The sequence below is a fragment of the Sceloporus undulatus genome, chromosome 2 (assembly GCF_019175285.1).
Source record: "Sceloporus undulatus isolate JIND9_A2432 ecotype Alabama chromosome 2, SceUnd_v1.1, whole genome shotgun sequence".
Lineage (NCBI taxonomy): Eukaryota > Metazoa > Chordata > Lepidosauria > Squamata > Phrynosomatidae > Sceloporus > Sceloporus undulatus.
Window position 1 is genome coordinate 116,395,265 of NC_056523.1, and position 14,386 is coordinate 116,409,650.

General features: G+C 39.0%; 1 protein-coding gene across 2 annotated transcripts in view; it reads right to left on the reverse strand.

The window, feature by feature from the left end:
• Positions 1 to 14,386, reverse strand: part of TENM2 (teneurin transmembrane protein 2) — a 216,416-nt gene that overhangs the window by 35,108 nt on the left and 166,922 nt on the right. For both annotated transcript variants that reach the window (XM_042452450.1, XM_042452449.1), the window contains exons 16-18: positions 12,479 to 12,711; positions 10,801 to 10,955; positions 9,458 to 10,332 (exon numbers count right to left, since the gene is read on the reverse strand). In XM_042452450.1, coding sequence (XP_042308384.1) covers positions 9,458 to 10,332; positions 10,801 to 10,955; positions 12,479 to 12,711 — 1,263 coding nt within the window. The remainder of the gene's footprint in view (positions 1 to 9,457; positions 10,333 to 10,800; positions 10,956 to 12,478; positions 12,712 to 14,386) is intronic.

Below are 14,386 nucleotides of genomic sequence, written 5' to 3' on the forward strand. Positions count from 1 at the left end.
TTCTTGCATCTTCCCCCCATCATGAGAGATAACTAAAATTACGGTAAGGAATCTCAATCTTCAAAGTTTGAAATGACATGTATGCATAGGAATGGTCTAGTGCCTCAAGTGAGAGTGCCATTTTAACTTTTTGGGAGGTGGTTGCAACAGAGATTTAAATGAAGGGAAACAAAATGAATCAGCAAAGTTCAAATGCCACTCTTGTATATAACTAAGGTTAGATTGCAAAAAATATTTTGCAAAAATTGCAAATATAAAATAGTCAGAAATATCTGAAAAGCTTAAGGTAATAACTATATTTAGCCTAAATGTAAATTGTATACTGTATTAATTATAATTAATTCATAATAACTATATAATTTCCCAGCACAGGATATCCATTTTATTTTGCTTTTTATTTTATCGAGTACATGTGAGAGGGCATTCTCTGTAACCCAACTGTGAAATTCTTTCCTTCTCAGTTTCCAACAGGCAGTGGAGATTGTGCTATTTCACATGGTCTTTGGCTCTTGAAATTAGGGATGTCTGCTCTAGCTGTTTTCTAAACCTTTTGCCTTAGAATTATTTTTTAATGAAGAGTTTGTACTACGTGCTCCTAATTCTAGGCCCTACAATTGGCAGTTCCTTCATCATGGATTTTTCTTTAAAATTCTAGATATTCCAGCGTATGCCAGGAAAACATGGGATTCAAACCCTCTGAGATTCAAAGATCTGAAACCCATGCCTCCACCCCCAGCATTCAGGGCAGGGGAGGTTTCCATGCAGGCAAAGACACTTGCAAGGGTGAATCTCCCTCTCCATCCCTGGACCTCTTTCTCTCTTCCATCTGACAGCCCCCTGGGTAGCTTCCTGGGAGATTTCGACTACAGTTTTAATTAATAATCATGTACAATATAGTTTTGTGCATGTTTACTTGGAAGCAAGTCCCACTGACTTTCCAGTTCAGATTGCTATTACATTTGCACCAGAAAATTATGGTTTGTGCCAGGATTTATTATTAAATTGCCATTTATAATTCTAGATCAGAGGGCAAGCACAAATTATAGTTTGCTACTGGGTTGTTATTATTATGTGCCTTCAAGTCACTTCCAACTCATGGAGACCCTAAGGTGACCATCACAGAGTTTTCTTGGCAAGATTTGTTCCGTGGCTGAGTGAATGTCATTTGCCTAATGTCATCCAGTGGATTTCCAAGGTTGAGTGAGAATTCAAACCCCGGTCTCCAAAAGTGTAGTATAATGCTCAAGCCACTACACTATGCTGGCCCAGATATACAATGATAAACTGTATATGCCTGTGTATGTTCCTTCAAGTCACATGTCAACTTATGGTGATCCCATGAATTTAATAGAGTTTTCTTAGGTGAGGAATTTGGTTTTCCCAGTCCCTTCCTCTGATATTTCTTGGTGATCTCCCATCTAAATACTAACAAGGGCTGACCTTGCTTAGTTTCCAAGATCAGACAGGATCTAGTGCCTTTAAGTCCAAACAATGTATACTAGATATACAATGATATACTATAATTGGGTGTAGAAAATCATGTGTAGCATCCTGTTAGGCAGCTATAATGTTATTAACCAGGCTTACAGGCTCATAACTGTTTAATATTCACATTTATGATTGTAGCACTATTGCTTTGACTGTAAATGCCACTCAAACCCACCTTAAAATCCAAACAGCCACACTGATCAATGGAGGTGTGTGGTGCTATCAAGTGGAGTGTTGAAGGATGATGTGTCCAACACCTTCCTTCCAGCAAGTGGCAGTGTGATAAGGAGTTGTGGCATGATTCCACAAGACCCTGCTTGTGCTGGTCACATCACTACTCACTGGTGGGAGGGAGCTAGATGCATTTCACTTCAGTTCTCCACCCAGCATTGCTACAAAACTCTGAGTCTTGATGTGACATGCTTTAGATTTTAAATTGGGCTTTGAGGGTCAGATCATGAGATGGATCATAGCCATGACACAAGTCTACAAGTTTAGTAGAGGATCTCAGCCCATGCTTCTATTTTTTTTTTTTTTTTGGATAGAAAATTAGAGGACAGAAGAGATGGGAAGAGAGATTTTACAGAGACATGAAATGAACAAGTATTTTATGTAGAAGAGATGTACATATTCCTAGGGAATAATCACAATTAAAATATGAATGCACATGTTAGGGATACAGGGGAGGGGAATTCCCTTATACTTAAATTAAGGTCTTGGTTTCATGTCTGGTTACCATTTGAGAATCCACTTCTATAGCCCAAAGTTCTTTGCCCAGCAACCCCTTGCCATCATGCCATCAAGTACTTTGATCAAACAAGGGGTCTGTGTACCATGTGGGATCTATCGCAGATTTTTGTCTGGCTTGCAGTAGATTGAGAAATGTTTTTGATTCTCAGTTATCTAACAAGCTAACTAAAAAAAAAACCCCTAAAAAGCCATTTCTCAGTAGATTAGTTTCTAAACCCCTCTAGAAATGCTAGGGGGGAAATGCTTAAGGGAAACTAAGAGTGGAATGATGCAGGAAAGTTTTCTACTCTGTTTTTCTGGCACTGATCACACATTCCTGGGCTGACCATATGCTCAGAGGCATCCTGTTCTTTAATTTTTAACACTTTCCTGTTTTGCCCCTGGTTGGCTTCAAGATTCTGCTAAAAACAAAACAAATGAAAAGGTAGATCCTTCAAATCTGAAGTTCACCTTCACTGTGGAGCTTATCTCAAGGTGTTTTAATTTGTTTTACCTCCATCCGGATTAAATCTTAATTCGGGTGGCATCCAGATTTTATCAAATGGTTTTTGCTGTCTAATTTGCTGCGCAAATACATCCTGGGTCCATCCCCACTTCCAGAGCTCTCCTCCCAGCTCTTTTTGGATCCAGGAGTTTTCCAGCTTGAGAAAATGGCCAGTGGAGCACTCCTGGAAGCAGGGGTGGACCCAAGCTGTATTTGGGCAGCAAAAACTGTCTGATAATATCAGGATGCTGCCTGAATTAAGGTTTAAATCAGATAGAGGTAAGTTCAATTAAAACACCATGGAATAAGCTCCTGTGTTTTACTCAATGCTTGATTCACAAAAGCAAAACGGTTGTTAAAAATAAAAATAAAATAAAATACTGAGGACCAGCTCTAACTTCATTATTCGTAAAGGCTACTTTATTTTATTTGGGATATTTTCCCCCATTCCATCTTCTGTCATTAGCGTCCCTTCTGCTTTTTTCTTCCAAAGTTATGGAAAGTGAAGCTGTTAAGAAAAGAGCAATGCCATTTAGCAGAAGCTGCATAGAAAGACAAATGTGGGAAAGGTGGGTGGCATTTGATTTAGAAACAGTAGTAAACAATGATTATTGTTCAGGGAATACAGTTATTAATGTCTTATTTCACAGCACAACTGGATTCAATAAAGCAATTTAAAATTATGTATGCAGTAATAATTACTCAGTTTGGTAGAAGAAAAAAGCCATTCACTGCAAAATGCTTGGATTTTTCTTTTAAAAGATCAGGATCAGCAAAAGGGGAAGAGGGCAGAGTATTTGTGTTATCAGCAATTCCAGAGGCAAGTGAAGGGAAGAGGAGGAACAGTGACATACTGACAACATGACAATAAGGACTGAATTGTCCCATTGTGTACATAGGTTTAGTCAAAATTTGTGTGTGGATGTCCAGAAGGAGAAATAAGCAGCAGGCAGATCAGCATATAGGCTCTACCAATTGCTCCCATGGAAATATCCTTGTCATCATCTGAGGAAAGAGTTTTCCTGGATTGATTGTCTGGATGATCAGTAATATGATCTAACTGTTCTGTAAACTGAGAACTAGTAAGGAGCGAGAAATGCATTTATTAAGCAATATTTATGATGTTGGAGGACATACCCTAGGAATTGACAGGGACACACTGAGAACTTTCTCAGGAGCTACTTCCAGGCTGTGGAACTCCCTTCCATGGGAGGCCCACCTGGCCCCCTCCTTGCTCTCTTTCAGTCAGCAGGTGAAGATGATTTTATTTAGGCAGGACTTTGAATATTAATTGTGGAGCAGTGAAGTGGTGTCCTGTATTTGTAATCTTTTACTTGTACAGTGGGCCCTTGGTATCCATTGGGGTTTTGGTTCCAGGACCCCCTGTGGGTACCAAAATCCGTGGATGCTCAAGACACATTAAATAAAATGGCATTGTAAAATAGTGTCCCTATAAATTGGAAAAATCAAGGTTTGCTTTTTGAAATTTAAAAATATTTTCAAGCTGTGGATGGTTGAATCCATGAACAAAAAATCTATGGATATGGAAGGCCACCTCTGAGTTTTAAACCTGTTTCAAATCTGTTTTTAACTATATTTTTACTTTTTGAAAAAAACAAATCATATTGTTATTTCATTCCTTTTAAACTTGTTGTTAACAAATCTTTTTTAAAAGATGCATTGAATACCATTTTGAGAGAAAGGTGGGATATAAATTCAACAATTAACTAATGACTTAATAACTGAAGAGCTGTTGGGAGGTGTCATTAGGTCAGAAAGAACAGAGAGCTATTTACATACCTTAACGGGGGTTGTTTTAAGACTCTGTGTACTTCCACTGTGGTGTAATGGACTATTACTTGGGAAACTCATGGAAACCATCTGGGTGACCTTGAGCAAGTGACACTCTCTCAGTCTCAGAAAAAGGGAAATGAAACTCCCCTCTGAACAAATCTTGCCAAGAAAATCCTGTAATAGGTTTACTTTGGGGTTGCCATAAGTCAGAAATGACCTCAAGGGTGCAGCTGCACTGCAGCTGTAATACAGTTTGACACCAGTTTTGGTGCTGTAGCTCCATCCTATGTAATTCTGGAATTTGTAGTTTTAGAAGGTCCATAGCATTCTCTGCCAAAGACTGCTGGTGCCTCACAAACTACAAATTTCAGCAACAAACCTCCAGTCAGCTTGTGAAGTTTACTTCTATGTATTATGTACTATGTATTAGCACCTGTTTCATATGAAAATGGCCAAATCCCTGAAATCACCTGGTAGGACAGAAAAAATTTGCCTTCCTGGAGAGATGCAGCCAGTCGGTGCCAACAATGCTGGACTAGAGCAGTTTCACTCATTATAAGAACAGGTTGCATACCTGTAACTGTGGTTACAGTAACTGTGGTTATAAAGAGTGAAAATAAAGAATGTCCTTAGGAACCTGGAAATGCATCTGATAAAGAATGAAAGTGCCCTAGCCCAGCGTTGTTGGCACTGACTGTGCCCTAGAGCAAGCATGGTATAGTGTTTTGACTGCTGGACGACCATTCTGGAGACTAGAGTTTAGCCATGAAATCTACTGGATGACCTTGAGCAAGTCACATACTCTCAGCCTCTGGAGAAAGCAATGTCAAACCTCAAATCTTGTCAAGAAAACCCTGTGATAGGTTTGCCTCAGGGCCACCATAAGTTGGAAACAACTTTAAGGCATACAACAACAAGGATGCCCTAGAGTTTTGCTGGTTGCAGATCTCTTACCTCCATTTTGCCAGTAATATCCATGAGGCCTGCCATTCCTTCCTCCCCTCTGAACATATTTCAAAATGCTCCAACTGCTTTCAATATACTGCATGGTTTGCATTATCCCACTAAAATAGTGGGAATAAAATATGGAACAGAGAGCTGTCCTCCAGTCCTTAGGACTGGATCATGGCTTTGGTGCAGCTTCCGGACTCTTAGGATGTATGCAACATTTAAACAGCATACCTCCAAAGTGAACCCGAAGCAGCTTTATTTTGGCCTGTCTGTATGGGGCCTAAGTTAGTTTCGAAAGTATGCCCCCAAGGTTATCCCACATGAACCACAGCAGGTTTTTAACCTGATTTATACATCTCAGTGATTCACACATTTGTCTTGTTTGCAAGCAGACAGCTTTTTAAAAAACATATTTCTATGCCTGTACTAGGGAACCTAAAAACAATTCAAAGAAGTCAATAGAGTAAATAAGGATTCCTTTTTTCTTTGCAGAATAAAATTTACTGTTCATACTATGTGAGATGATGAATGTTGCATGATTATTTTAGGATAACTTTGCAAACAAGGATTTACAGAGTGATCATCCATTTCTTGCTCTCGAAAACAGTAAAGCAACTTTAATCAAAATCTATAAAAACAAACATACCTGTTCACAAGTAGTCATTGTACAAAATGACCAGCAGATGGCAGTGTTTCCCCACATCACTGATGAACACCATTAAAAGCAAAACAAACCCCAAGCAGCAAACCCCAAAATGTGGAAACCCTTAAAAATGTAGCTTTTTCTCACTCAAACTGGCTGTATGGTTTTTAAAAAATCTCTTTGAACTATGTTTGTTTGGTAGTCATACACACTAAAGGTGCACTAAGGCCAAGCCAGGCCAAGGTGTCTTCAAGACATCAAACAGAAGCTCATGGTCAATTCCTTGAAAAATCATGAACTGGCTTATGGCTGACCAAATCTAGGTAGACTCTTCTAAGGATATGATGGGAATTAGGCCAGTTTTTCTTATGTAATGGTGTATGCACATGGCAGAAATAAAGGAGTCTAGCCCCACTTTAGTGGTCATGGCTCCTTCCAGTAGAATTGTGGGATTTGTAGTTTGTTGGGATATTCAGACTGGTCTTGCACAAAACTCTTGTACTTCACCAAAATACACATTCTAGGATACTGTAGGATAGAGTCACAGCAGTTAAAGTGGCGTCAAACTGCTTTAATGCTGGTAGGCATACCTTAGTCCTCTCCCTATCCTACTATCCTGCTATTTAAAAGAAATGTTAATGCCATTTGCCCAGTTTTGGTTTTTCAGAAGGTAACTACAACTGGCACTTCACATGAAACAAATATGATTTAAGGACATAAATAACCACATGCCTGGCAAGGCTGAAAAATCTCCCCTCCAGCATTGTTGCACCTGCTTCCTGGTTTAAACTACCTGCTGTTTGTCAATGTCTGGCATCTTGATCAGTGGCTAAAAGATCATCGGCTGGGCTTAACATCTCATAACTGACAGGGATTCATATTTATGCTATTAACACAAAATATGATTCCTCAAAACGTACCTTTTCAGCCTGGCAGTGCCCAACAAAGGGTTTGCAAGGTGCTGCAGATTGGGGTGCTAGGAAACAACATCTACAGTTGTGATTACAACCAGCAGTTGTGACAGGATCCCGAGGGAATTTTCCTTCAGTCCCCAAATTTGTAGCATTCCAAAGAGTGAGATACTGAAAACTGTTTGCACACAGAACTCTTGTATTTGCTGTATTCACATACCCTTGGTATCTTTACCTGCCCTCAGATCTGTAGCATTATAGTTCTCAAATTTAAAACATCAGTTGAACATTTAGAAATACAATTGAGGGATCGAAATTGTATTTCTAAATGCTGAACTCATTTTCGAGAACTACAATGCTATAAATTTGAAAATTGAAGGGAAATTTCATTGGAGAGCAGAATTCTTATTTTGTGGAACAATGCTCTCATTTTGCCCCCCCCCCTCCCCCTTTAGCTACATCCCTGGTTCTGAGCCTCCCTCTTACAAGGGAAACTTTCTGACAAAGCAAATATAAAGCAGCCTTATGTCCTGCACTACAACAAAGATGGCATATAAGTCAGATCAAGTTAGATCAGATCTATGGTCCTTCAAAAACAGATCTTTTGGAGATCATAGAATAATAGAATTGTAGAGTTGGAACAGGCTGCAAGGGCCATCCAGTCCAACTCCCTGCCATGCAGGAAATCTCAATCAAAGCATCCCCAACAGATGGCCATCCAGCCACTGTTTAAAGACCTCATTCTGTTTCAAACAGTGTGCGCACGCGTATGCGCATGTATGTGCATGCATGTATGCATGCACATTGCCTTGACAATAACTACCCGCCTCGAACTTATTGAAGAGGCAGGATAGAAATAATCATCATCATCATCATCATCATCATCATCATCATCATCATCATCATCATCATCATCCAAGCTGGCTAGTTTACATGGCAAGTTTGTATGCTCTCTTTTTTGTGTGTGCCATAAGCAGATGTATTTGAAGTGGGCAATTTGCGGTCCCCCAGATGCTACTGGACTGCAAATCCTATCAGCCTTAGCTTGCACAGCCAATGACAAGGAATGATGAAAACTGCAGTCCAGTAACATCTGGAGGTCTACATGATTCTGTCTCTGAGCTACACCAGTATTAGTATATATGTGGCTTACTTGAACAAACTCTCCTCCACATACTTACAGGGATGCACCTGAGGACTATTTAGGGAAAGATAATGAGACTCTGGTTTTGTTGTGCAGATCCTTCTTTTAAAAAAATGTCTAGCATTCATATCTTTCATCTGTTGTAGTTAAAGAGGAAATTTTGTCTTTCTAATCTACCTGTTTTTAAAACGCGGGTAATTTGCAGCTCTCCCAGAATTATACAAACCAAACAGAATCTGTTCACATCTCTTTGGATTCAATTTCCTCATCAATCTCAAGAACAAGCAATCAGTAAAGCTAATCAATGTTTTATCTGCCGATATGGAGCATGGCCCCAATATCCTGACATTTGAATAGCAAGACCTGTCATTTGAGTTCCAAAAGAAATTGCAATATTGAAATCCCTGAAGAGAGGAAACTTAGTGGTGTGTGGCCATAATCTATTAGGTTATGAGCTGGGCAGAACAAGTAGGGGAAATAAATATTCTCTGTCCTGCCAGACAAGGTCAACAAATTTAGGGCTTATTCTGTTAGTTGCTATACAAATGCAGGCATTCTAAACACTCATAAATGATAGCTATATTTCAATCTGTTCAGCACCATAAAACATCAGCTTCTTCAAAAGACATCCCTAATATTAGGAAAATTATCCAAACCATCTGAACATCCTTCTCTGAGCTGTGTGATTAATACTTGGGTGACATCTTTCTGCATGTTTGTGTTATACTAACATTCACAACAGAAGGCTAAACTAAAATTCACAACAGAAGGCTAAACCCAATTGCTAATCCAATTTAGATTAAACCCAGTGGATCAATGGATTAACTGTAGCGTTGATTGATCATTTAGCAGTTGTTATCTGGAACTGGGAAGGGATGAAGGCCAGAATATGTTTCACTACACATCTTAGCCTTCATTCTAAAGAGGCATACCATGTTCGTGCAAAAATGTTTCAAAATAAACAGATTCTTTTTCTCTGACAGGATACACTCTAAAACAACAATTAATTCAGAATATAGTTGTGTCTACCTCATTGATTTACTGTATGGTTGTTTACTAATTGTCTTATCTATGCTCTTCCCATTCCTTGTCCCCCTTTTTGACCCTTCAGTCACTACAAACATTTCAAATACATAATGCCAAAAACTGGAGACTCATGCTGGGTTTGGCGGAAATATGCTTACATGTGTCTTTACCCTCTTGCGCGCTATTCCATGATGAATCCCTACTTGTTTCTTACCTAAATGGAAAATGGATATGCACTGTGATTGGGGGAGGGGGTGAGGTCTTACTCATAAAATGTTGTCCATCCTGTTTCATCACTTTTGGTTGCCAAGAGACCACTGTTCCCATGGTAAGTCATTAATCCATGTTCTAAGGTCTGCGTCGACACTACTTTAAGACCACCATTTGTGCCAACAGCAAGAGTCACAATTTGATTGTCAGGCATTAGAAAATGACGTGGTGCTCCATTCGTATCGCGTCGAATTTTTAGAGAGTTACCATTATTATCAATCACTTCGGTCACATCATTATCGGCACTATAGGTGAAATTATATAGATATTCTCCTGTTACAAGGCTGAGGGTATATTGGTGGATACCATCAATGTTGAAGACATATAGTTCCTGCTCTCCAGGAGATGCAATTTCATACTGGTTAAAAGAGTTAAGGACAGGCTTGTTTTTGCTGACAGCCCTGATACGTATATTTCCAAGATCCGCAATATAAATGGTGCCATCTGGTGCCACAGCTAAGGATGAAGGAGTATTTAAGATGGCATCCGTGGCATAAGCATCATCGCCAGCATAGCAATTACAGTTGACATCATTTTTGCAGTCACAGTCTGAAGCTGCTCCAGCTAGAAGGCAGATCTCGCCATTAGTGGTGACCTGACGAAGCCGGTTAATTTTCTTTTCATCTGTCTCACTGATGTAAAGAATTCCTGTGTGTGAGATGGCAATAGCACTGGCTGACTCCAGGGCAGAATGAATGGCCAGTTTGCTGAGGGAGTAGTCTATGCCAGGAACCTGACAGTGCATTGGACGGCCAGCGATGATGCTGACCTGATGGTTCTCTGTGATTCGCAAAATGACGTTGTTTTCCAGTACATACAGAGAGTTATCCATTGGATTGACAGCTAAATCAGTTGGCCACTCCAGACGCACCTATGAGATAATCAGTGTGTTATGATTAGATTTCAAACAACCTTAGTGAATCTATTTCTTGCAGTGCATAAAAATCATTTGTGTAAAAATCAGGCAATTGATCAAAATCTTCTTAACTGAACAAACCAAAAAAACAAAACTGGTGTAGTTCACTTGTTCAGATTTCTTTTCACTATTCCTTAAAATATATATGGCTCCACTGGATAGTTATAAATACAGAACACAAGACTAAATGTTGTGTTTAATAAATCCTATTAAACACAACATTGCTACAGCTCTTTTCTTTTATCACTGATGCATGTTGTCGCAAAGGAAGTTTGCTTGTTCATTAAGCTATATTAAATTTCACTGTATACTATATCTTTTTTCCAAGTAGAGTGGAACGTATATTTTCCAGGGAGAAAAACCGGGCATTTATCCAAAATAAATTGCCATCTGTTTTGTTACAAAGAGGAAGTAACACTCTACCTGGGTGACATCCATGCTGGAATCACAGCTTAGTGGCCGAACAGCAGTTAGGTCATTAGAGCCCAGCAGAGTTGATATGATTCCATTCTGATCAACTTTTCGGATCATTGTAGCATCAACAAAATACATAAGGCCATACTTATCCACTGCAATTCCTACCAGGGTGCAATGAAAGTTAAAAATGAGTTCTTTGCGCTCATGTTTGGCTGATACATTTATCACAAATACAGATGATTGTGGCTGTCACTCACGTGTGTACATTTGCTCCTGGGTTTGGGAGCTGAAGTACTGTCTTACCTCCAACACAAAAAGTACTGCTCTGTTAGGAAATGAAATCTTTGGCTCTAAATTGTCAACAGACTTATTTCTAAGCTAACATGAACACTATTACTTTGAGTTACCTAATTCCTAGTATTATACTGTATACAAATACATATTGAATTCCTAGTATTATATACATATACATATGAAACATAATGTACTTTATATTTTTAATAGAAGATTTGATTTTTTCTAATACAACACTGGAAATCTTAGGAAGATCCTTGACACTATTCCATAAATGCCTGATATCTGTGCCACTTGGCAAGCTATGCTCTCAAGACAGGTATAAACTTTACTTCCCTTGATTTCTGTGCTATATTTGGGGGACATTATTACAGGACTATAAGTAATGTCTTTATGCATGTTCTAATTCTACACAAAAAGAATACAGAAGTAAAAAAAAAGCTGAGGGTGACATATGCATACAGTTATTATTATTATGTTTATTTATATCCTACCTTCCTCCCAGTACAGGAACTCAAGGTGGCTACAGATGAATTAATCAAACTTGTGCGTAAGTCATACAAATGCAACCATCCAAGGCGAAATAAGCAAACCAGCCCTGCAATTTCTACCTTTTTCATCCATTGTGTTTCATGGACATTGGTAGTCTCAGGGAATCACCTTCACATGTAATGATTTCCCACACACTGTTCTTCAGTTGCTTCTTGGTGCATAGTCCAGCTCTTTTTTTGCCAAAAGGGCTTAGTGCTCATAAAGGCTATATTGGCTCAATATCATCAGCTAGCTGTTTTCCTAGCTGCTACTGGTATTCCCTCCACCCCATTTTTGTTGCTTTTCTCTTGGCTGTTCTTTACTCCTTTCTCTTTAAAGGCCTCACCCTTTCCTTTAACCGTTCTCGTCCTTGAGCAACAGAAGCTCCTGCAGTTTGAGTTTAGAAACAGAGAACCTCTCATCGCTGCTGTGGTAAACATGACATTCTAGACAACCAGTGATTAATGTTGCCTGGACCAGGCAAAGTAAAAGCGTGTGCAGTTGATGCAATGATCCATTGTCTGTCTCTACCCAGGCAAATACTAGGTACTTTTGCACCCCCAGGAGGATCATATTTTAGATAATCCAGCTTGCTTTCACTTGCCTGTTCCCACTGGGGTATGACTGATTAAGAAATATTTTTGCCTTCTTTTACAAGGGAAATCAAGTAGAAGGACTGCAGTCACTTCCAGTAAAAAGAAGAAAGAAAAGCCCAAGACAAACCTGTGTGCACTAAATAGTTGTCAACCTACTGTGATTAAACCACAGATTAAAAATATCTCAGCAAGCAGTGATTTGATTATGAGATAATTATATCTAGAGTCACTTTAGCTTCCGACCACCTTTCACGTTCCCTTACCTCGTGGGCTCATTAATGTTGCATCCACTCCTTTCCCTCCATCTCCACATCGGGCTTCATCAAAAGGCAGGCACTGTTCCCCTGTCCCAGCCACCACTTCTGAATTACTAGCCAGCTCCTTTGCACCAGTAAGACTTTTGACTCTGTAAATACGACGGCTGTTGGTGTCTGAGACATAAAGTGAGCCTGAAACAGGATCCACAGCTAGGTAGTACTTGTGGGCAGGGTTGTTGCTTTAGAAGACAAAAAGAGAGAGAATATGATGGCTTAACCTGCTCTATGCAAGGTGCTCCAGAGCAGATTGTGGTATAGCCAAAATAGCTTTATGCATGATATGTAAATAACTCTGCTGCAGGCAGCATGCATTCACCACCCTTTGCTTTGGGAGCATGTTTCCTCTCTCCTCCCCTGGATGGTAGATGACATAATATTAGGTTTGACAGAGGCTATCCAGTGCTCTTTGTGATTTCTTTGCTTGGCTATAAAGATAGACTTTGGCTCTGGATGTAAACAACTCAGGTTCAAACCCCCTTTCTGCCATAAATTCATAGTGGGCCATGCTAGTCAGTATACATACTTTACAAGATTCTTATAAAGTTTACAAGAATAATGTTATCACCTTGAACTCCTAGAATGCTTTGTATAAATAGTAAGGTTTTTTTAATTAAAAAAAATCAGAGTAGGGCTTGCTAACAGTACACAACCCTTTAGTCTCCCTGGTGTTGTGTTGCTTTTATGTGCCTTGAAGTCATTTCACCCTGTCATGTGGTATTCTTAGCAGAATTTGTTCGGAAGGAGTTTGTCATTGCTTTCCTCTGCAACTGAGAGATCATGTTTGGTTATCATGACCAAGTTGGAATTTGAACCTTGTTCTTCCAGTGTCCTAGTCCAACACTCAAACCATTATACTACGCTATATTGGCTCTCCTACTTATTAACATAATTCCTCTGAGTCACCTTATTCCTACTTTATATACAAATACATATGAAACATATTGTACTTTACATTTTTAACAGAAGATCTGACTTCTTCTGATATAGCGTTGGAAATCTTGGGAAGATCCTGGATACTATTTCATAAATGTCTGATTTCTGTGCTACTTGGCAAACTATACTCTCCAAACAGATATAAATTTTGCTTCCTTTGATTTCTGTGTTGCATTTGGGGATCATTATGAGTTACACCTTACAGGATTATATTATTTTTAAAAGTGTGGCAAGATGCCATTTCTCAAATTAAGCCTACAGTTTTTAAATCTGACCTGATCCCCTGATACTTATTTCATAGTAAATTCTGTTGAACTCTGTGGGAATTACTTCTGAGCAGAGTTGCATATCATCAGGCTACAAGTGTTGATACTGGCCCTTAACTGTTAAGCTCAAAGGGAAGTTCCTGCCATGCCAAACTCTGATTCACCTTGATTTCTAGTCAATCTGCCTTTAAACGTTACATCATTCCATATTTTTCTGAAAACTGGAAATAAGACACTTTTTCATCTTAATAGTAATGGGCACTGCATTTATATATCATTCCCATTAGCTTGGTTTTATGAATTTCTTTTTACTACTCATGTGAATCCATCTTTTTTACAGAACAGAAAGACTAACCATCCCAGCCCAGGTTCCCTGATTCCCTCATTCCTCCCGTGGCCCCATCTCAGTGATGGTCGAGGATCAACAGAGGGATATCAGGGTTTTAATTGCTGTTTTTATGCTTGATGTTGTGTTTTTAATATGTTATACTGTTTAATATTGTCTTAAGGGGGGGAGGGATAAAGTGTTTTTAATTGTTATATTTTATATTTTACTGTTGTCAACCGCCCGGATTGGTTTGCCAGAGGGCGGTATATAAATAAATATTATTATTATTATTATTATTATTATTATTATTATTATTATTATTATTAT